Below are 22,281 nucleotides of genomic sequence, written 5' to 3'. Positions count from 1 at the left end.
TACGCGAAAAAATTTTCACTAAAAAATCTACCTTAATTTCCATTTTACTCACCCCCGAATGAATGTAGAGTTTTTATTTTCTACTCGACCACACGTGGATATGTGCCTAAGAACGTTTAGACACGCGAAATATCCATTTTGACGATTCCCGAGTTACTTACGAGTTTTCTCGTGACGTCTGTATGTGCGTATGTATGCCGCATAACTCAAGAACAGTGTCCTAGAAAGTTGAAATTTTGCACATAGACTCCTAGTGGGACCTAGTCGGGCACTTCCCCTTTTGGTTGCATTCGGGTGTTTCTAAAGAGGTTTTTTGCCCCTTTTGGGGGGGGGGGGGGAATCGTTAATTTCGATGTAAACTCAAGTGATGTTATAATTTGGCGAACATTTGGCAATATATCGCCAGTATTTTGGTCACTTAGTTTTGTCGCCAACTTGGCGACAAATTTGGAGATTTTTGCATTCGGGTGTCTCTAAAGGGGTCTTTTATCCCTTTTTGGGGGGAAATCGTTAATTTCGACGTAAAGTGGTGCTATCATTTGGCGATATATCGCCAGTATTTTGGTCGTTAAGTTTTGTCGCCAACTTGGCGACAAATTTGGAGATTTTTTTTTTTTTTTAAATCTGGTTTTAATTTGGCCACTGTTGGTGATATTTAGAAACTAAACTTTTGAATTACATTAAAAATGCCAATAATGGGGAAATGACATTAGAGTAAAAGGAAGTCATGTGATGCACACATCAGCTCGTTTTTTTTTGAAAAGTTGAGTTTGCAAGCATATAGACTTAACAGTTTAAAAAGCAGATTTATTTTGAACTGCTACAAATATGACGTTTGTGATTATTATGACAGTATTGCTCAAGTCTTAATGACATTTTCACATTTAAATCTTCATGCGTGACATTGAAAAATGAAGGACAAGGACGATCGATTGGTGTACTTATGCCAACAACGTCCAAATTAAAATATGTAGTTCAAATATTTAGACTAATGCGTTCGACTCAAGATGAAAAGTTATTAACTTGATCGTATTGAAGACGCTGCTTTGAAGAACAACCGGGCTGTTTCGACACATAGTCAGATATAGTGTTGAATATTACTTTATTTCTAGCAATATATGAAGCTCACTTTGCATGAATGCATGCATTTAAATTGACGTCAGCTAAAAGTGCATTCACTTCGCAAACAGATTGTTGCGTAGCACAAGGCCATAGACTTTAAAAATATGTTCAAAATCTAATCTTTAATTTGAGCTAACTGTTTGCAACAATTGCTACCTTTTGAACTTGTTTTTCACAGGTGCATTGAGGAAATAAGTACTACAGGAGATTTCGAAGTTGAATGTAGCTTCATCAGTTAAATCAATTATCGTAACTTGCTAGTTTTTTCTGCAATTAAGATTTTTTTCACGTTCATTACAGTTTGGAGGTCTAACACAGATAAAATTTCGAAGTATACAAGATTGCGAAGTAAGTAACCCAAACATTTAGAACTAGATAATCATCTCTGATCACTTGCTGTCGTAATCGTATTTTTTTTTTGCTCCAAGTGGTATCCAATTACAAATCAAGTTAGTAACGACAACCAAAACCACGCTAATAACTTTCGAATGAGAGAGGGCAATGGAACCGACGTTTGAACCACTTTATGTAGTTCTTACATGAAAATCTAACTTCAATTTTCAGACCACGGATAAAATTTAAAAGTTGTAGGGTTGTAAAAGTTTTAGGGTTTAAGTATAACAATGTACAGTCTTTTATAAAACAAAAGGTTATCTATTTCAGTTGACCATTTAAGCCACATCCATATGGAGCACGACATTTAAGTTAAATTTAAAAGAGTTTCAAAGTACACCATCTTTATTAAACTAACTCAAAAATAAAAGTCAAAGTAGCAGATAGTCTATCATTTTGAAGTATCTATCGTAGATTTTTTTTTTTTTAAATTATGGCCACCATCGTTCTTTCAAACATAAGGCGTCTTGCTGTCCAGTATAACAATGAAGCGGCTTCAAAGGGTGTTAGGGCCTAGAAGTCATCACAATTATGAGTATCATGAAAAGAGGAGCAACTATAAAGATGCTCCTCTGTCATTGGAGAAGTCCTCTCACAGAGAAGTGAATCTGACGGGTTGATTTTATGTAAATGGGCCTGTAGATAGTCATGTCCAGTAATGGTTCGGAAAGAGGCAACTCCCAGGGCTCTGGGAAGGAAAGAAAGGCGCGTACGCTGTTCATCATCCAGAAGGCAAGCCCAGGTGTACCGTTTCCACCTCTTGTGTAAAGACAAGAGATTTCATGGTCTTTTAGAGACGTTTAATCAGCATATCACTATGTACAGCTATATTACAAATTACAGATTATTTAATGGTACAAAGATATTTTGAACTGCGAGAGCCGCACTCCGCGACTACTCTGTCCTTTGCATCACAAGAGTCTCCCCCCTTGACCTCTTTACTTTCTCTTATATACGGGGATTCGTTTGGCGGGGAATGCACCCCTGTTTACAACAGTTAGACGATGTTGACAAAATGCGTTAAGATCTCTTCCTCCTGCTGTCTGTGGTTTTCAACCGCGTTGACAAGATGGCTGAAAAATGTTCCCTATAGTGTCACAGACATCATATCACACCAAACGGAGAAAGTTTATGTGCACAACAAATGTCCAGCTTCGGATGGAATTCAGCTATTCTGAAGATCTAATTTCGAACATTTCTCAGAAAAGGGGAGCAAAAAGCGTATTTACGTGTGGTCTTATACTTATCCAGCTCCCATACTGGTGACAGATATAAAACACCCGCGTAACATGTTTTCTCACGATGAGTGTGGTCTGGAAAAGAATTTCTAGACCGACCCCACACATTGAATCACAACAGCAAACAATCTGGAGAAATCGCATCGGTATACAGGGCTTTCCGTCAGCTTTGTTCCTCAGGGCAGAGACTGTAGCAAGTTCTATCGTTAAAAATAGACTATACGACGAAAAGTATTAGGACACTTAAAAATTCACATTTTTAAGGCTCAAGAAATATAAGACTAATTGCTTTGAAACTTTCACCTAAAAAGTATGCTCCAGCTGCCATTTTTCATTAAAAATTATATCACCCTTTTGTATCGAGGGTCAATTAAAAAACTAAGTAAAGCAAAAAATGTATTTTTGGTCATCATTCATAGTAAATAGCTGAGAAGCTGTAAATTTCAGAAATTAGTAACCTTACTACGCGCAATCATGTTTCATACTTTTGAGAAGGTATCACTGATATTCACGAAAATATAAGCATTCCTTTAAAAACTACACATTTTATTTGAAGGTTTTTGGCTCGTAACACGCAAAGTTTTTCAAAGTTTACGAAACTTTCAGAACACTTGACAGCGTAAGAGAGAAACATACTAAAATTTGAAATAAAAGTAAAATTTGATAAAATATGGCCCGTGAGGGGTCGTTCCCAAGTTTGGAACATTTGCTTGCAATCTTTCAGTGTGAGTAATGATAAAAACCAGTTTATTTGCAAACGATCCCTCGCGATTCGTAGACTAGCCAAGAGCTATTCAAATTCGGCCCATTAGTTTGCTTATAACTTTCTAAGTTTGAGATACTGAGCTGGAATTTTTATGAGTTGAAGTTAGTTGGGTTTTAGATGATGAAAGTTATAAACTGCTATCTTTCGCGCATGCGCAGTGATAAATTGCCTTAAATTTCTGTATTTTATGAAATTTTAAACCTTTTTTTAATTTCAAATTTTAATATTATGCTTATCTTGTATGATGTCAAGTTTTCTGAAAGCTTAATTTGATTTAAAAACTCTGCCTGTTATGAGCCAAAAACCTTCATATAATTTTAGTAGTTTTTAAAGAAATGCTTATATTGTCGAACATCAGCGATACCTTCTCAAAAGTATGAAACATGTTTGTACATAGTAAGTTTACTAATTTCTAAAATTTACAGCTTATTCAGAGCTATTAACGCTGATTGATGACCAAAAACATTTTTCCTAAATTTGGTACTGAGCCCCGAAACGCAAGGGTGATATAATTTCTTACTGGAAATGGAGAGCTGGAGCATACCTGTTGCGTGACAAAAGTTACAACTCAATTGGTCTTATTTCTTGAGAAAGTGTCGTAATACTTTTGGTCATAGTGTATTCCTCAGGAGCAATTAACAAAATTCGACATATGGCTGTAAATTTAAAGCTTATGAGAAAGTAAAAACTATTTTCAGGTATTTAAAATAAATTGTACTATAACCAAAAAGATAAAATTTGAAAACATAATGAACTCAAACGGTTAAGAATATTTTGTGATAAAAATTTATTCTATGAGCAATGAAAAACAAGCCTTTTCCCAAAAGAAACACATAATACATTACAAAATCTATTAGTTTTATTTCATTGGAAACTTGAAAATCCGGATTCAGGAAATTGCCCCCCGAAGTAAATGTCCCAGAAACCAGAAACTCCCCTGACAGCTCTGTTCCTTCTACTGAAATGTTTGAGAATTTGACGCTTATACATAGTTCAGAGTATTTTTTAGAACCTCAATATTTGGGTAAGTTAAGACTAGATTCCATTAGAGCATGTTTTACAACATGGGTTTTACTATGTAAATTAGATATTGTGAAAATAGTTATGCAGCGTATATATTAAAAGGGAAATAGAAAACATTAAATATTATGTCTTAAATTACAAGTAGTAAAATTAACTTTTTCGAAACAGTTTCAAGGAACATCCATTTCTGAGACAATTTCATTTTTACAGTTTTCCCCTCGCTGGTTCAGTAATTTTTAAAGTTTCTCTTGAGACAAATCAAGACAAATTGCAAAACTGAAAACATTTTTTATTTACATTTCCTTATGCTCAGGTCGACAAACTAACGCACAGCGCTTTCAACCTGAAATTACAAACTACATGCACCTGAGAGACTAATGCATCGTCAAAAGACAATGCAAGTGTTTGATTTAAAGTCGAGGACTTTGATAAGATTTATTAAAATATCGAACCTTATTCTTCCAGTCAGCTTTTAGTAATAATTCGTGAAGTAATTTAGAAAACAGTAATAACTAATGATTTAGACGGCAGTTCCTTCAGTAACAGAGCTCGAAGTGCTCTGATCAACAATAGTAGTTACAGTTTCCTGGCTATGTGGAGTATAGAACACTTTCAGACTTTTAGCAGACTTGTCGCTGTCAGGATCTTCATTAGGAGATTTTTCACTTCCGGTTCCGACTTTTATTGGTTTCATTGGATCTTTAATATCGTCATCCGAATCCTTCCCCTTCTCTGAAGTTAAGGAAGTTATTTCCTGGATTGTTGAACAGTCTGTGCTGAGGCAAGTCTTTCCTATTCCGCTATCAGATTCACTAGTTTGAGCTGCTACGGCGATGGCTACTGGACCAGAATCGGGACTGGAAGGTGGCTCTGTTTTATCCTTTTCGGGTAGCGGCAGTGAAATGGAGGAATCCTCTTCACTACTAGGCGATTTTGGCACATCTGGAGGAGTATATATTACAGGATGTACATCAGTGCTATTTTCAGACTCTGGAGATGAAGGAACACTTGCCCTGTTTGCAGCAGGCAAATTTTTCTGAAAAAAATGTTGAATACAACGTAAAAATATGAACTTTGCAATGTATATAAAAAAAATGCTATTTTTAATTCTACCATGAATTTCAAAGCAGCTGGTGTCTATTTTTAATTGAAAACTATAGCTTCAGGGGCCAAAACGTATTAGCCAAACATAGTTGGGGTGTAATGTGCATCTGGTCACCATGTGGTGTACCCTGCGTAACGCGAAGTCGACTTCAGTTACTGCGACCTGCAGGGAGCTACTCTAATTCAGCTGAAGTCTGCTGTCTATGGGGTACTATCCCATTGCTGTCGCTGGTAAAATGAGGTGGCTTATATCTTGATAAAAAGGGGCCCGGAGAGTCTAAAGGTTTTCCCTAGAAATAACGTCTTCAATCTGCTAAGAAACTACAAAGAAGAAAACATTCTCTTCAGGTTAGGAATCTTCAACCCGACTCGGGTCCATTGAGGGGAGTCAGGGGGTCCACTGCCGCCCCCCCCAGCCCTGGGCTTTGAGAGATCGAAGTATTTACACTTAAGTGGACATCGTTTTTTTTCGGAAAAAATGCATCGAATATGCATCCTTTGTCTAACTCCCCCCACTCCCCCTGGAAAAATTTTAAATAATGGGCCTAGTTCGACTGAATTTGCAAGAGTGCTACCATTTGTCTGCATGATCTTCTAAAACGATTAAGAATAAATTTTTGAGAACGCTCTTTCAAACAATCGATCTTTCAAAGTAAAACATTGAGAATATTAATACACAGAAGAAAATATAGGTGCTTTGCGAGACTGCGCACAGTTTATTCCTATAAAATCGTTCTTGAATTCAAATGACGCGTTTTTTTCCGCATCCTCCATCGTTTCTTCGAGGTATCTTTACGGTTCACTTTCCGACAATTTGACGGAAGTTATTTCGCTTATGACAAAGATTATTTTAAGAGTTAAAATGTCTTCTGAAGGGCTAGAGAGAATGAGAACAGAAAAATATGAAGATTTGCTAGAAGCAGGGGCACTAGGAGATGGCAGGTCACTGTGACCTAAAAAATGTCTTTAATCGTCAAATTTTGTCTGACGATTCGGTAAAATAATTGGGCGAAATTTGGAGTTTTATTTGGCAAAATGTGGTGTTCCATTCTGCAAAAATTTCATTTTTCCGTCCTTCCAAAAATTCGACTTTGGTGGAGCTAATCAAAACCGATTTTCCTCATTTTTCTCTTTTTACTGTAAAAATGAGAATGGGTCATTAGTATCGGCATCATATGCGAAATTATGAATTTAAATTATGCATTTACTGTAATATATAAAATTATAAACATTTACGTAATCTGATTTCTTAAACTAGTAGTCTAAACATTTTATCTTAAAAGGACCACATTTAAGACTTACTACAGATCAAATAAGGCGGTTAGCACTAAAACCAATTTAAAGAATTCTCGATTGTTTTATATTATTTCGATTAATCTTCGTTGGTATTATCAACAAAACGATTCTCGACGCACCCAGTTCGATCAGGTTGAAAGGTTCTTAGAAATCAACAGTATCCGTATTTTTTTTCGTCTCTTGTAAAAAATTTAAAAAGCGGAATACGGTGGTTTTGGTAAACGCTACCTGCAACCTTTGGTTTTGTAACAGAGTTAAATATTTTATGCGTATATTTACTTTACTGCAAATGAAACCAACTAAAAAATTCAGTATTTTATAGCATTTTTCATTATTCAAGTCGAGAGTTTGTCTGAATCTTTCAACTACATGAATTTCTAAAATCATTGCAGCTTCGCTTGAAATAATTTATAAAAAATTTATTTTTTTTTTTAAGAAACGGGTTAAGTTTAAGGTTACTCATGCTAAAAGTAACAATAGGTAAGACAGAAGTAACTTCATAAAAATTTAACTGATAAGGTTATTCAATTTTTAAATAACTGTTAAAAGTTCAGTTTACATAAATATGGAATTTTAAAAATGTTTTCGTGCATATCATTAAGGATATTTTATGCACATTTAACCAATCTCCAGGAGGAGAAGGGATAATATTCTTAAATACCCTAGATTTTTTTTTTTTTGTTGCAATTTTAAATACCTCCCAAATTGTTTTGAAGTTTTCTTCAGTAACTTTCAAGGGGAAGTTTCAGTCATAAGTATAACACGTGGTACTTTTAATATTAGGTGATTAGTTTTCATTGTTAAAACTGATCAAATGGAAGTTACTTGTATAGCAATACCATTCGTTGTCTTCCTTTTTACTCGATTCAAATAAACAAACCATCAAACCAAACTGAAGTTTATTAAATTAATAATCTAAACAGATTTAAGCTTTAAAATTAAGTAATTCTTCCAGAAAACACATTTTATTTCAAGAAAAGTAGCGGTTGAAATAATGTGAGAACTAAATAAAGCATAAAAATTTACAACTAAAATATACCAAGTCATTAAAAATCAAAAATTTCATTGAAAGGGAAAAATAAAACTGATTTATTATGACTGAAAACCTTTTCAGTTTTTCCATCTTTGAAAAGTAAAATTCCCTAGTGCAGTTAGAGCTTTAGTAGTTCATAACAAAATGTTTTGTAATGATTTAAAAGTTAAATAATTCTCTTTAAATTTTTAGAGTCTTCATGTAATCTAGAAAATTTAAAGATTTAATTTTTACATATCGTGTCCGCGAGAATCATCTTATGAGTGAAGTGTGACACAGCTCAGACTACACGCCATAGTTAGAAGCACCATCTGTCAACATTTCGATGTTTTTGATCCAAACCAGAAGCCAAACACCCGGTTCAGCCAAAGCACTAGATTGTAGCTTAGTAACGACACTTCCGCCATTTTGGGGCTAAATGCTGCTTTCTTCCAATGTCTGATAGGGTGAAGTAGTTGCATTTCGCTTCTCTATTGTGATGCTTCTTGGTTGTCGATTAACATTGGACAATAAGAAACCAATATCAAGAAGCAAAGTACACCACTTCACTAAAGATAGACAAAGGAAGAAAGCGGAGTTCAGTCACAAGATACCAAACGTGTCGCTATGATTTAGGTTCAGCACCTCCAATGGGATTGGGAAGACTGTAGCCACCTCAGATTTAAAACGTGTAGTCACAATGGGGTTGTTTCCTTCAGTCTAAAGTACTGCTTTTAGTAGTTGTATTTGATAGAATGAGCAAAATAAATAACATGGACCCAGAAAATACTTTCATTTTCCAAACAGCTATTTTTCTAAAAAGGCCGATTTTCGAAACAAGGCGTGGTCTTGATGACGTCACAAATGATGCACTTTGCCGCATCTTTCGACAGCGATTCCACGTTATGATAAAGAAGCGAATTAAATATTGCGCTCTACGCTTGCTATCAATCATATCGTTGCCAATACACGTGAGCAAAGATGCGAATTAAATTTTTTGCACTGTGAATGGCATTTCATCATTTGTGATGTCATCGGCAGAAGCAGTAAACAATGAATGAGCTCCGATATAAGTATTTTTTTTAAAAATATTAAACACATTATTTAAAAAATGGTCAGATCCTATGTTTTTAAGCATGCTCTTTCAGAAAAAACACTTGAAACTTTGGAAACGACCCCATTGGGATCTTCGACCGGCCAGTATCGAACCCGTTAACCAACAGATCGCGATAGCTCGGCCACTACTGCCTGCAATTACTCACCACTAGGAATAAAAAGAAAACCACAATGATCACAACGAACAGAAAGACAATTCCCATCGTCAGAAAAAAACGAGGAAGAACACCAGTCTGGCCGAGCAAAAATGTGACGATGCTGATTCCTGCTCCAACACATCCGAAAATGGTAAGTGCCTTGTTGGACACGATTGGAGGCCCACGAGCTGGTCTCGACTCCGCCTGTAAGCAAGCATTCCCTAATTAGCATACTTTAAATAAAATCCATGAATTCGCTGCTCCTGCAAGCAAATATTAACCATTTAAGCCAAATCGTTACTGCATGCTAATTAGTTTATTATTCCCCCCCCCCCAGTAAATTACTGAATATACCATGCCTTGCCTTCGTTCCTTTAGTTGAACCGAACCATTGCTTCGGTCACTCGTCTGGTCTGCGCTAATTCTATATTAGCTACCAGTTTGTTTGGCACTCTTGGCTTCCTTAAGAGGTTTTCCATCTCCAGCTCAGTCACTTTCCTATGCCGGGCTTATGAGTGCTAATAAGCACGAAACTGCAGTCCTCGGCTGGAAATGACCGAGCTGGCGGTGTATTTCATGTATTAGAGTTTAGTTAGGTTGAACAGCTACATGTGTTTAATTAGATCACACGACATGCAAATTTGGTTTATAATTCTTTCGTATAGAATAAAATCTAAAGTTGGTCACCCTTGTGAGTTAACCGCTTTTGTCAGGTATAGCAGGGGTTCTCAAACTGGGTAACACCCTGGGGTGCCGTGAAAAGAGACAAGGGGTGCCGCGAATGGTTCATATTATCAATATATATTTTGGTGAGTTTGCCAAATAAGATTATTTAACCAACTAAGATCATCCCATGTTATCAAATGTGGTTTAATATAGCACATGGATATTAAAGACCTTCAATTAGTTTAAGTTTGATATCACTTTGGGGCGTTTTTGGCTTCGACTCTGCGTATAGTAATCTTTACCTAGAGTTTCCTCATTAAGGCCCACGTTCTCAATAAGGCTTTTCTTTACTAAAACTGCTGAAAACCATGATTGAAAGTAAATTTTCACTTACTTTAATTTGTTTCTTTAGTCTTATAGGTCTTCTGATGAATATGCAAAATCTGGAATGATTTTAGATTTTGAACCTTAAGGTAGCCTTATTTGACACACTTGCGCACTTACCTAAAGTAATGGATATAAACTAGGGTGCCGTAAAAATTTATTCTTCAAAGGGTTCCGCGAGTAGAAAAAATTTGAGAACCCCTGAAGTATAGAGTTAGTCCTATATCATTTGAACAGCTGTAAGTTGAACATAAAGTACTGCAAGGCGAATGGACTTCAACTGATTTCATTGTATAAGGAAAAAATAGTTTAAAAACTAAAAACATCCTTTAGTAGCAAAATGAACTAAAAAGTTTAAGATAATCTTCGGATGACAAGTATATAAAGTAATTGACCAAACACTTAAGTTTACTGTAATAAAAAAAGCGTGGGGGTTGCTTATTTACATTTTTGCATGGATAACAAGTGGAGAAAATTTAAGACAACTGATAAGAAGCCCCCACGCTTTTTTTCTATTACAGTAAAATTAAGTCTTTGGAAGACAAGTATATAAAGTAATTGACCGAAGATTATTTTTAGCTTTTTAGTTCATTTTGCAACTAAAGCGTGTTTTTAGTTTTTTAAACTTATTTTATTTATTTTTTCAAATAAGATTTAGATACTAAAAATTGCAAACACTTGTAACTCTTAAATAAAATCTTTGTGAGTGTGTTCGATTTTTGTAATTGAATGTATCTTAGTATTCTATTGCAGAAATTTTGAATGCTTTCTGGTAAATTCATGGGAAAACATTGTTCACTCCGCAGATCTGATTTGTACGTTGTAAGTAATTCTAATAAGATACTGGCCATTTGTCCAAAGGAAAGTTGGACCCACAAACATACAAGTTAAGCTAATGAAAGCGTGTTAATTAGAATAAATAACTTATCGTTAATAAATTAATTTGATTATAGAATATTGCATTGTCATCGGGACTGAGGTTGCATTCAATATTTTAAAAGAATCCGATCACAAAAAGTGATCGAAAATTGAATTGAAAGATTAAAAATTTCGGTGCAGGCGGGATTAGAACGCACGCCCAATGATTCCCGGAGGTGGACGTCAGCGAAGACCTGCGACTTAGACCGCTCGGCTACGAACGCTCATAAAGTGGTGGAATATACTAACAGTAATTAGCCAGTAGCTCTTAGTCCAAAGGAGAGTTACTCACATACACGTGAAGCTAATAAAAGCGTGTTAAGAGGTACTGTCTGACCACGGATTGCATGGAAAGGCAAACATCCGGTTTACAGGCGGAAATGGACGCATCTATTTGTTTGAAAGGACATAAGCGTTTGCAGATGTAAGCTTCTAAAGTAAGCAGAGTCTTATTCAAATGAGAGGATCACGCGCAACAAATTTTTATTTCCTCCCTCTCATTCAGATACACTCGTCTTAACTGGACGTTTGCCTATTCCATACAATCCGTGGGTAAACAGTAGGTTGAATGCAAAATCTGATTTGTTACTAACTTGTGTTCAATGTCAATGTTTTTCTTGAAAATGTTCATAAAACATTCAACAGAAACTTAAAAGCCATCTATTTTTTTTACCATTGTACATTTCTTTGTGTTCATTGATATCTTGAAAAAATTAAACTGCTTTAAAACTGATTTTCGCGCTTGATCCCTTCTCTCGACATAGAAGAAATAGCAGACGGCGTGTCTTTGAATCTTTAGACTTCTAGGCGTAAAAATACACGAACAAAAAAATGCTTAGTTTAAAATATTTTAGTGGGATTAAATATATTTGTATGGGTTAGAGATCTAGTTAGCAGGGGTAAGTGTGGCTAAGGGTCAATAGGGATTTATAATTGGCTACTCTAATGGCTGAGTTAGTTTTATTCAAAACTTAGAACTCTGATATTCATTCCAAAAAGTGTGCACACTTTAAGATAGGTAACGTAAAGTGTAGTCTTATGAACACCGACAGCATGAAAAAATACAAAACTTGAAAACCATTTAGGTTAAAAAAACAAATAAAAGAAACGGACGCGACATATAACCCATCTAAAATGTGGTAAGGTGTTACAGAAGCAATACATTTTGAGTCGGTAATATCGGGCTTTTTTGTCAACTCTAAAATGCTAAGCGGTTTTAATAGCAATAAATAGCTATATTCTTGCTACGCCTTTGAAGAAACCTATAAGATAATCTAACAGTCATGTGACTAAAGTGCGCGAATGAAGCCAAGTGTGTTCTTGGCAAATCATACTTTTTGTTTGAAAATATTTCAACTCGTATCAAATCCACTTACAATGACCTGGTATTTGTTAGATACCGATTTAACGGGACTGTAAATGAAGCTTTGACTAATTTTTCACAATCTAACATTTTTATTTAATGTACTGTATTCGCATTTATTTCAGAATCTTTTATGACTGAGGTGTGACGCAGATGTCCTGGTTAGGTGGTCTAACGAACGGGGAAACCCCAGGGTTTAGTTCCCAAGCACTCTTGGTCGAGCCTAAGGTCTACGGTTGGCACTACATTACTTCCGTTTCTGACCCGAGTGGGATTGATGAATGGCCAGCCAACATCTCATGGATTTTCTTGAAATAAGTCACAGAAAAGTGAAGTGTAGCGATTTAAAAGGATTTCATTAGATTCCTGTAGTGTAACTTCTGTTTTCAACAGAATCTTCAAACTTACTGCATTTCCCAACTTGGGAATCTAGTAATTCAGTTCCCTTTTAAAAATAACTTCATTTATGAACGCGTTTTGGTAATAAGAAAAATCAACGCGATATTGTCCTTACCGCATTTCTCTAGAATCAAATATTAGAAACAATATCTTGTAAAACCACCGACTATGCCTACCTTTGTATCAGACTGTGTTGGTACCTTTTATGCGACTTTAGACATTTTGTTGAGAATAAAATTACATTTTCGAAACTGATATTGGTAAAATGTCTATGGAGTCGGACAAAACTGGGGCCTGTAGTTAAACACACATTACATTTTATAGGATGATACAGTCGAACTTCCATATATCGAACTTCCACATACCGAAATTTTCTATATATCGAAATCCTAGCAAGTTTCTATGTTCATTACATCATAGAACAATTGTTTCTATATATCGAAAAAATCTCTATAATTTTTTTTCGAGACATTCGTAGATTTTTTTCCTCTTTAGACTGTCTCATGAAAAATAAAGGTTAGGGGTGAAATTATGTTCACTAAAGGTTGCTACGATTTTCATAAGGAATCTGGGGCTGAGGGGTGTGTAGATAGGTCGTTGTTGCGTTATAGAATTCTTAAATTCCCTCAAGTTTATTTCAAATATCTTAGTTGTAACCAGTAACATTGTAAAATCAATTTCAAGTCATCCCTTTTGTCTGTTGATTATCGTTCCTAGTCGTTTTAGCTGCAGTAAAAATCATTCAAGTTAAGTAGATTAATTTTACTTTTCTCTCGATTACATTCTCAAAACGAAAATCCCCTCATGTTGCGGATCAAGTTGAACTGCCGAAGAATGAAGATGTAGGATGGCGCAAAAATGTAATTTCTGTTATTTTTTTAATTATTAACTTTCATTAAATCCGATGCGCGTATAAATTAGAAATTAGGTTACATACACCAAAATTAGCTTTAATTTTAATGTTTTAGGAGATTTTTAGGGTAAAATAAGATCGTTTCTATATATCGAAATTTCTATATATCGAATTTTTTTCCTGCAATTTGCTACTTCGATATATGGAGGTCCGACTGTATATGCATGAAGAACGCACTTTTCAATGTTACCAGCACTTTTAAATATGAAACTCTAGGAGAGAAAGGTCAATTGAAGGGTTCGGGGTCAAAATGTGATATGCCACATGATGCGATTTTGTCAGTAGGCCAATTTCCAGCTTATAAAAATATTTGTAAAATTTTTCAAAGGTATTCTACATTTTAAATTCCGCAATACTAAACCAGGTGTTTTTCTACAAATGACAATCTATTATCATGTTTATTTAAATTTTAGTTACAAGAAACTCAAATTTCGATCAAAACGTCCTTTGTGGTTCACCTCATTTCTGCCACGAGTCCTTCAATTGAAATAGCATGTTTGAGACCTTTAAGTTTAAAAAGTTTATTTCGCATATCAAGCAGCGAAGTTTTTAGTAACTGAAATTGCATTTTAGGAATGGACAAACTTTAAAATTAGATAACTGTACACTTGAATGGTTATAAAATGTATCACTCGTCAGCAGCAATAGTGGTACATGTCGAAAATAAAGTAAAATAAAGGTTGTGCGAAATATTATTACCTGGTTTATTCTCAAACTCGAATACGCGCGAACCACTTACGTAGTTATGTTTAGTCGTTGGTTATTACAGTCTAAATTAGTGTACAGCTCTTATTTCTCTTCCTAATTATGAAATTTTAATGATGCATCTCGATCGACCACATCGCTGATACGTCACAACGCACTAGTGTTAATTTTGTGGGAGTTTTGTGGCAAAAGCGAACTTAACAATTACTACTATCGTAGCCAGTAAGCAATATGCTCAAACTTTGCGATCTGAAAGTTACGTTGAATAATTTTTAAACTTAGATTTAATCCGCTACTTCTGGCCGACTTAAAGCCTTAAATATCCCACACATTTTAGAGACAAGCAAAAAGGAAATAATCTCCAATTATTCAAGAATTTTCTCCCCCATGCTTTCCGTAAAAATGGTGTAGAAAACTCTTGCTATGATATTTGAAACTAATCTGATTACTCGTTCAAATTTTGTATCAATTTAAATTTTAGATCTGTGATGCAACTAAATTATAAAGCATCTGAAACTCAACTCAATATTTTTAACTGTTTCTATTGATAGATTTTTTGTAAAAAAGAAATTCTATGGGGAAAATACTTTAAAAAGGCCATATAAAATTTAGTATTAAAAACAAATACCAAGAAAACTAAAAAAGCAAATTATTCTTTGTAATTTGATGCATATTTTGAAAACTTAGATTTAGTTCCTTCAGAAAGGTATTTTTATTGAGATAAGGTTGTCGCGAGGTAGGGGGCTAAAAGAAAAAAATAGCAATCGCCACATGTTACAGGGTGACGAAATTAAACGAATTTCAACTGCAAAATATTCCAGCAACAGCCAACCTAAAAACTAAATTAATAACCTTTGTGTCTTTGTGTACAAAATAACAAATACAGCTCGATATTTTTTCAAAAATATCGAGCTTTTGTGGGTATCTATTAATATATAATAAATAGTACAACACTTTGCTTAAAAAGTAAAAAACATTTCATTAAAAATGCGACTACTAATGAACGTTATACAACCAGCCAATGTTAAGTTTTGTCCCTTTAGGTGTTCGTAACATAACTTATTTTTTGTACAAAAAAGTAGCAAAATTTAAAAAAAATTTAAATTACTTGTTTAAGTAACCACAGCAGTACAGTAAGTGAACATGCACACTTTTATGAATAAGTTCATACACAAAGTTTTACTAAACTAGCAAATAGATATATTTCAATTAATACTCTAAAATTATTCAAACACAAAATTGAAAATTTAATAAATCAGCCCTTTGATATGTTGTAGTTAAGAATAAAAAGTTTTCAATTTGTAAAATTGTAATGCAAAAACTCTTCGTAGGTAAAACTATTTTATTACAACCCAAACGTCAAAATAATCTACTGAATTCAACGTTAACTTATTCTGTAAGTATGCTGAGTTAATGGCTGTTTTCTCGAGAAAAGTAGACGGACTCAATATTTTAGAATTGAAGTTTTGTGGTGTAACCCAACCTATCAGTATAGTTAAGGTGGAATTGTTCAGTTTCGCATTCGGATTTCAGAATTTGTTAACTTGTAACCTTCATTTCGTAAAGAAATGGTCAAAGAAGAGTTCCACGAAATACGAATCTTAATTTTAAAATTTAAATACGCAAAACTAAAGCCTAAAATGTTTGGCAGAGTTTCCTATTAGCAAACTAAGCTATTGCAACTTCAAGCTTTCTACAACAGTTACGATCAAAGGGTGCTACTAATGTTTTATGAGATCACAGAGTCATTTAAAAGACTAATTTGGAAGTACAAATGCATAGACTACACGATCATTAAGAAGATTCTAAACATGCCTTAAATATTCGTATATTTATATTCCGATTGTATATTCGATCGTGGGAAGATGAACGGTAGTATCTTCAGAAATTAGTTTGATATATTTGAAAGAAAGTCATTTTGGATTCCATATTAATAGGAAAATGCGGGAAATGGACTTGTTTCAGTGGTAACAAAGTAAGTTAGATTTTAAAATAAAGTTTAGGTACAAAACATTACAAAAATGCAAAAGAAAAAGTTTGCAGTTACTGCACATTACCTGTCTAGTATTAATTTCTTAGTAGCACAAAAACTATCTAGTCGAGAAATATATAACTTTGGACAACATTGAGAATTTTGTTTTGATTAAAACCACTGGGAAATGCCTTGTCTGTTTTTAAAAACTTAAACTATTAATACGAACGATGGAAATTACCGTATTACCCCGCATTATCCGGCATGACGTAAAACAGCGAGGTTGACCAGCATGCCGCGAAATTCGAGTTTTCCGGCATGCCAGATTATTTGAGGTTTATTTTGCAACTAAAGGAAATTTCCCTATTCAGTTCCATTCAGAAAGCAAACCGCTGCAAGGAAAAAAAATAAATTCCGAAAGTAATCTTCGTTCAAAAAAAAAGTTTTGCATATATGTGCTTGTTATGTATGGTATGTTATTATAGATTTAATTATATGCCAATAATCAGTTCAGAAGCAATTATAGTTACTGCGATTTGCTCATAATTTAAAATAAATTGTTTTAAATTAATAACCTTTGTATCCAAAATTACAAATACAGCTCGATATTTTTTCAACAAAAAATATCGAGCTTTTGTGGGTATCTATTAATATATAATAAATAGTACAACACTTCGCTTAAAAAGTAAAAAACATTTCATTAAAAATGTGACTAATAATGAACTTTATACAACCAGCCAATGTTAAGTTTTGTCCCTTTAGGTGTTCGTAACATAACTTATTTTTTGTACGAAAAAAAGTAGCAAAATTTAAAAAAATTTAAATGACTTGTTTTATGTAACCACAGCAGAACAGTAAGTGAACATGCACACTTTTATAAATAAGTTCATACACAAAGTTTTACTAAACAAGCAAATAGAGATATTTCAATTAATACTCTAAAATTATTTAAACACAAAATTGAAAATTTAATAAATCGGCCCTTTGATATGTTGTAGTTAAGAATAAAAATAGTTTTCAATTTGTAAAATTCTAATGCAAAAACTCTTCGTAGGCAAAACTATTTTATTACAACCCAAACGTCAAAATCCTTTTAGAGAGAAGGTTCTTTTAGGTTCCTTTTAGAGGAAAGTTTAATTTTTATTTATTAAATGGTTAAGGGGCGGTAACTTACTGCTTAAATGCTTGCTTGGTTTTAATTTATGAAGTTATTAGTTATTAAACAAGATTTTTCTCGTTAAACTAACAAATGACATTAGCAAATATTTTTACAAAATTAAATTATTTATACTAATAAGATATTGCATAAAACTTATTCATTTTTAAGCGGAACATATATACTTTATTGTATTTTTTCTTAACTTCGTTTTTTCCGGCATGCCGGCAAGTGTTATTAAAAATCTGGTGACCCTCGAATTTTGCGGCATGCCGGATAATGTGAGGTAATACGGTACATTGAAAGATTTTTCCTGTCACTAAAAACACTTAAATGGAAACAGATTGAAAATTTCATGCGTTAAATTGAGAGGAATAAAAATGCCAAGAAAAAGCTCTTTCGAAATTTTACCCTATTTAATTTCATTTTCCTACGTAGCACTAAAGGTCATTCAGGATTTTTATTTTTTCAAGAAATTTCGAATGCAAACAACATTTTTAATCCATACTAAACGAGTCTTATGTTCTGGTAGAATTGGACGTTGGCATTCAAACGTTTTGGAATGTTTACATGCATCGCTTAGGGGAATGTGAGGCAAGTGAAATCCCTGGGAAAAGAGAAATGGTAAAATTTCTCCCGTCTTCAGTTCCACAAATGTGGTAATGTTTTAACAATGTAGTAAAACATTGTACCCTATTCCGGTCATAGAAAGTTCTGAGGATCAAAACATACTCTAACAAATTCTGTACATAGTAATGATTTTTTGAATAGTTTGATGTAATCTAGCTCAATTTGGCGTTTATGGCACTATCTTTCATCTAAAATTATCTTAGTAACCTAACCTGTAAATAGTTTCTTGTAATGTACATACAACCCCCTAACATTCGATTGAAGAATACGGTCCCCCCATTTCTGAACGATAAGATTTGTAAATGGAATAAAAAGAAAACATGATAAATTTGTAGAACATTGTAAGATTTTCTTGATATTTCTTTGCGAGTATAAAAGCCAAAGCCGTGTAGCATTTGGGAGAGAGTCCGTTATGCTTTTTAACTGAGATTCGTCTGAGCAGTTTTCCTGTTTATTGTGAGGCATTTGCATTGTGTTTTTGCGTATTTGGATGTAAATACGTGTGCCATCGTTGAGTTTACAGCGTTGATATTTGCTCAATTGCTGATTGATTTAGCAGTTGTAACTACATTTCCTGTACATAGCTGTAAATAAATCTCCTGTGCTTTTCTCAAGAATTGTGTCGTCATTCAAAGGAAGTTTGAAGTAGTACAATACAATGAGTAGTAACAATAGTATGTGAAGTAACAATACAATCTTTAAAAATGCATAATTATAGTTCATTTTGTCGTAATTCCAAATTTATTTCAATAATTATAAAATGATAAAGTTCTTGTTAATAACCTTAAAAACATTAACTGAGAGACTTACTTTTATTCGGAGTAGTACTTATTTCGCCAATGTTAAGCTTTTGTTTTTTAAATGTTTTACAAAATTAGTCAAGTGCAACGAGACAAAGTGAAATACGAGTAGTCCCTTTTACTTACTTATTTTTATATCCCTTATTTCATTTATTAATTCATTCACATTCGTTTAATTAAATAATTCACCTATCTGTTCATTCACATATTTTCTTATTCATTCACTATTTTATTCACTTTTTCTCCATCATGTTTATTAGTTTGCTGTCTCATTACTTATTCATTTATTCATTTTATCAAAAGTATCAATGAAATAGAAAGTACCTCATTAGAAAGATTTTATTTTTCATTTTGGCCCATATATTTTTAAAGTGAAAAACCTTTTTTGAAGGTACACATTTACTGCCATGAGTAAAAAAATGCTCCAATGCAAATTTTATAATAAAGTACATTGTTTTTGCTGTATGTTGTTATTTTCAAAAAAATAAGAGAAAAATTCAATTTATTTCGTAAAAAGGTAAGTAATCATAACTTTTATTTCGCCTTACATTTCCCTATAGCACTTATGGTACTGTTTCACTGAAATATATATGGGTAAAAGAAAAACCATTGGGAGCTTTCCTACTTTAATGTGCTAAATTTTGTGGAGTGCAAAAGAAATATAATGCTGGGATTGCATACGCTCTTCCTTACTACTTATGTTGCAAAAAAAAAAAATCCCTTCAAGTGTTAATGTTTTCCCTTAAGTTAAAAAGGGTTTCTTACAATGACTATCGTAGCTTTTTAGAAACTCCTACGCTTTTAAGTAATTAACTCAATAAATCTAAAATTTCAGTACAGATCTGTATGATTTCGGGACACATTCAACTTCAAAGTTTCAATTCATTGGGTGAAATGTGTTCAAAGTTTAATTGTTTAAAATCTACTTTCTAAATCTTTTACTGCTAGGGGGGGGGGGAGGATGCTTTACATCCGAAAAGATATAGTATTCAAACGCTTTGCAGTGTTTACGTATACTGGTGTGGGAAAATAAAGAGTCGGCAATTTTTTTCATCTCTTGTATTTGTCATTCATTTAAGTTAGCTTTATTGTATATGTTTATATTTTTTCTGCTGAAAATAAAGCACGACAAAACGTCTAATTGCAACAGTTCCTAATGTTTGTCTGGAATCCAAAACTAATTCAAATTTCTCAAAAAAATTGCAGATACTGCCGTGGGCAGGTAAACGGCAGTATCTGCAGAAATGCGTTAAATTTTTGAAGAAACGCTTTGGATTCTGTACTAAAAATAAGGAAATTTTGGAATTACTTTGTTTCTCCGGAAACAAAATAAGCACGCTTGTACAATAGAGCTAACGTACAATCGATGACAAAAATGCAAAAACTGAAAAACTTGCAGTTCCTGCCCACGGCAGTACAACTTCACATGTATATACATGTCCCTTCCGGTACTGTATCTGTTGAAATTACCTAATTCCATTACACAAATATGAACTACTCTAACTTTCTGTATTTTGTAGAACTCTCAATATAATGCTGGGGTTACTTACATCACTCCAGCATTTAAGCGAAAAAAAAAAAAAGAATTACAACACAAGTTAAGGGTTATAACTCTTGATTCTAGCAATCTGGTCAACTCAAAGCAAATTTCTTCTCGTCATATACTTTAAGTTGGGGTCAAAGAAAATAAATTCAACGGTAACAACGAACTTGAACCACCCTAAATGACAACGTTTTGATACGCAAAGTGAATGTAGTGAAAATTAAAAATCAAAAATAAGTGTCAAAGCACAATTTTAATTATAGATTACCAATTAACTTCAAGATTTTCATAACATTCGGGCGTATTCATTCCTTAAGAATATAATGTTTGCTAGGCTGCTGAAGTTGGATATGTTAATTTAGGATTCAGTGTATGTTTCGAATATTTTCATTGAGTGTACTAAGTACAAGACCCAATAAACAACCTAAACTTTGTATTATTACTTATACAAACTAATTTGGACACATGCACGAAACTATTTAGCAAGATAATTTTAAAGAAATAAAGTGTCTCACAAACTAATAGAAAACTAATTAAGTTTCAATAAAGCAGCAATAAGTTTCATGCGTAAAGCTTAATGAAAGGTATTGGGGGGGAAAAACCCATTTAATATAAAAATTAAATTTGCAACGAGTCCTCCCAGAAACCAGCAAGCATATTTATGATTAAATTTAAAACTAATTCATGTAGTTTTCTGCTTCCTGTTAAACAGTATCGTATCTGGAACGTGACATCCTCTTATTTTCTTTTTCTATATTGTATAAAATTTATAAAGTTTTGTAACCACAGGCATTTAGATAGTAAAATTACTCAAAACTTGAAAGTAGTGATGAATGAATTGGTTCTAATAATCGAAGAAGTGTACTGCAATTCATTCTAATTAATTCTAAAATTAATTAAACTGCCTTACATAACAAACGTAGACATAAATTTTACTTAACCGAACAAAATACCGAATATTAAACATACATAGCTCATCACTTTAAATTTAACAAACTGTCATGCTATATATCAACACAAAATGCTGCATAATCGGCAAAAAAAAAAAAAAAAACTCACCGAAGAATCGCTAGACCCTTGGTCCGCCATTTTACTGAAAGTCCTCGCCGAGTTTCAGACCTTTTAAAAGATCTAATACGCGTATGCAAATACGTGGGTAAAACGCGTGAGAATCACTGGTTGCATTCTTCTTTGTTTGGCAAAGAACTTTTTACTAAGGGTGCATTCGGAAACGCGGATCGGTCGCCTCGGTGCAACCGCAAGCGTTCGGAAACGCTTGCGGTGGAACCGCTGACGTCACTTAACCGCGTTCGGAAACACTGCGGTTGTTTTCTGGCGGTCGACTTGGTAGCAACCTATGGCACCGCTGTCTGGAAGCGGTTAGCGAGATCACAAACGTCACAAAGTCTGTGTTGGCCAATCCGGTCGTGTTTCATGTTTTGATCGTAACACACGTGACTTGCCTATTATGAAAGTTACGCGTTTATTGGAGTGTCGTTTGCTGTTGAACTAGAACTACCGCGGTTTAACCACGAGCGTTCGGAAACACAGCTGTTCTACCGGAATTCCTAGAGAAATTCCAAATACGTCATAACCACACCGGACTAACCACGCGGTGTAACCGG

General features: G+C 33.9%; 1 protein-coding gene across 1 annotated transcript; it reads right to left on the bottom strand.

The window, feature by feature from the left end:
* Positions 1 to 4,985: 4,985 nt before the first annotated feature.
* LOC129227220 (uncharacterized) lies at positions 4,986 to 21,730 on the bottom strand. Its single transcript, XM_054861726.1, has 3 exons — positions 21,716 to 21,730; positions 9,217 to 9,411; positions 4,986 to 5,578 (listed from the first exon to the last, which is right to left on the bottom strand). Exons 2-3 carry the CDS (start codon positions 9,271 to 9,273, stop codon positions 5,063 to 5,065), a joined length of 573 nt encoding a protein of 190 aa, XP_054717701.1. The 5' UTR covers positions 9,274 to 9,411; positions 21,716 to 21,730; the 3' UTR covers positions 4,986 to 5,062.
* Positions 21,731 to 22,281: the final 551 nt, after the last annotated feature.

Source organism: Uloborus diversus, chromosome 8 (assembly GCF_026930045.1).
Source record: "Uloborus diversus isolate 005 chromosome 8, Udiv.v.3.1, whole genome shotgun sequence".
Taxonomy (NCBI): Eukaryota; Metazoa; Arthropoda; class Arachnida; order Araneae; family Uloboridae; genus Uloborus; species Uloborus diversus.
This window is presented reverse-complemented; position numbering and strand designations above follow the sequence as displayed.

What these genes read in the sequence shown, in the direction of transcription:
- LOC129227220 (XM_054861726.1), bottom strand. Translation starts at nt 9,273, where the DNA reads ATGGGAATTGTCTTTCTGTTCGTTGTGATCATTGTGGTTTTCTTTTTA. An exon ending in TTTTCTTTTTATTCCTAGTG is followed by an intron (nt 5,579 to 9,216) that starts GTGAGTAATTGC and finishes CATTTTTTTCAG; the next exon opens with AAAAATTTGCCTGCTGCAAA.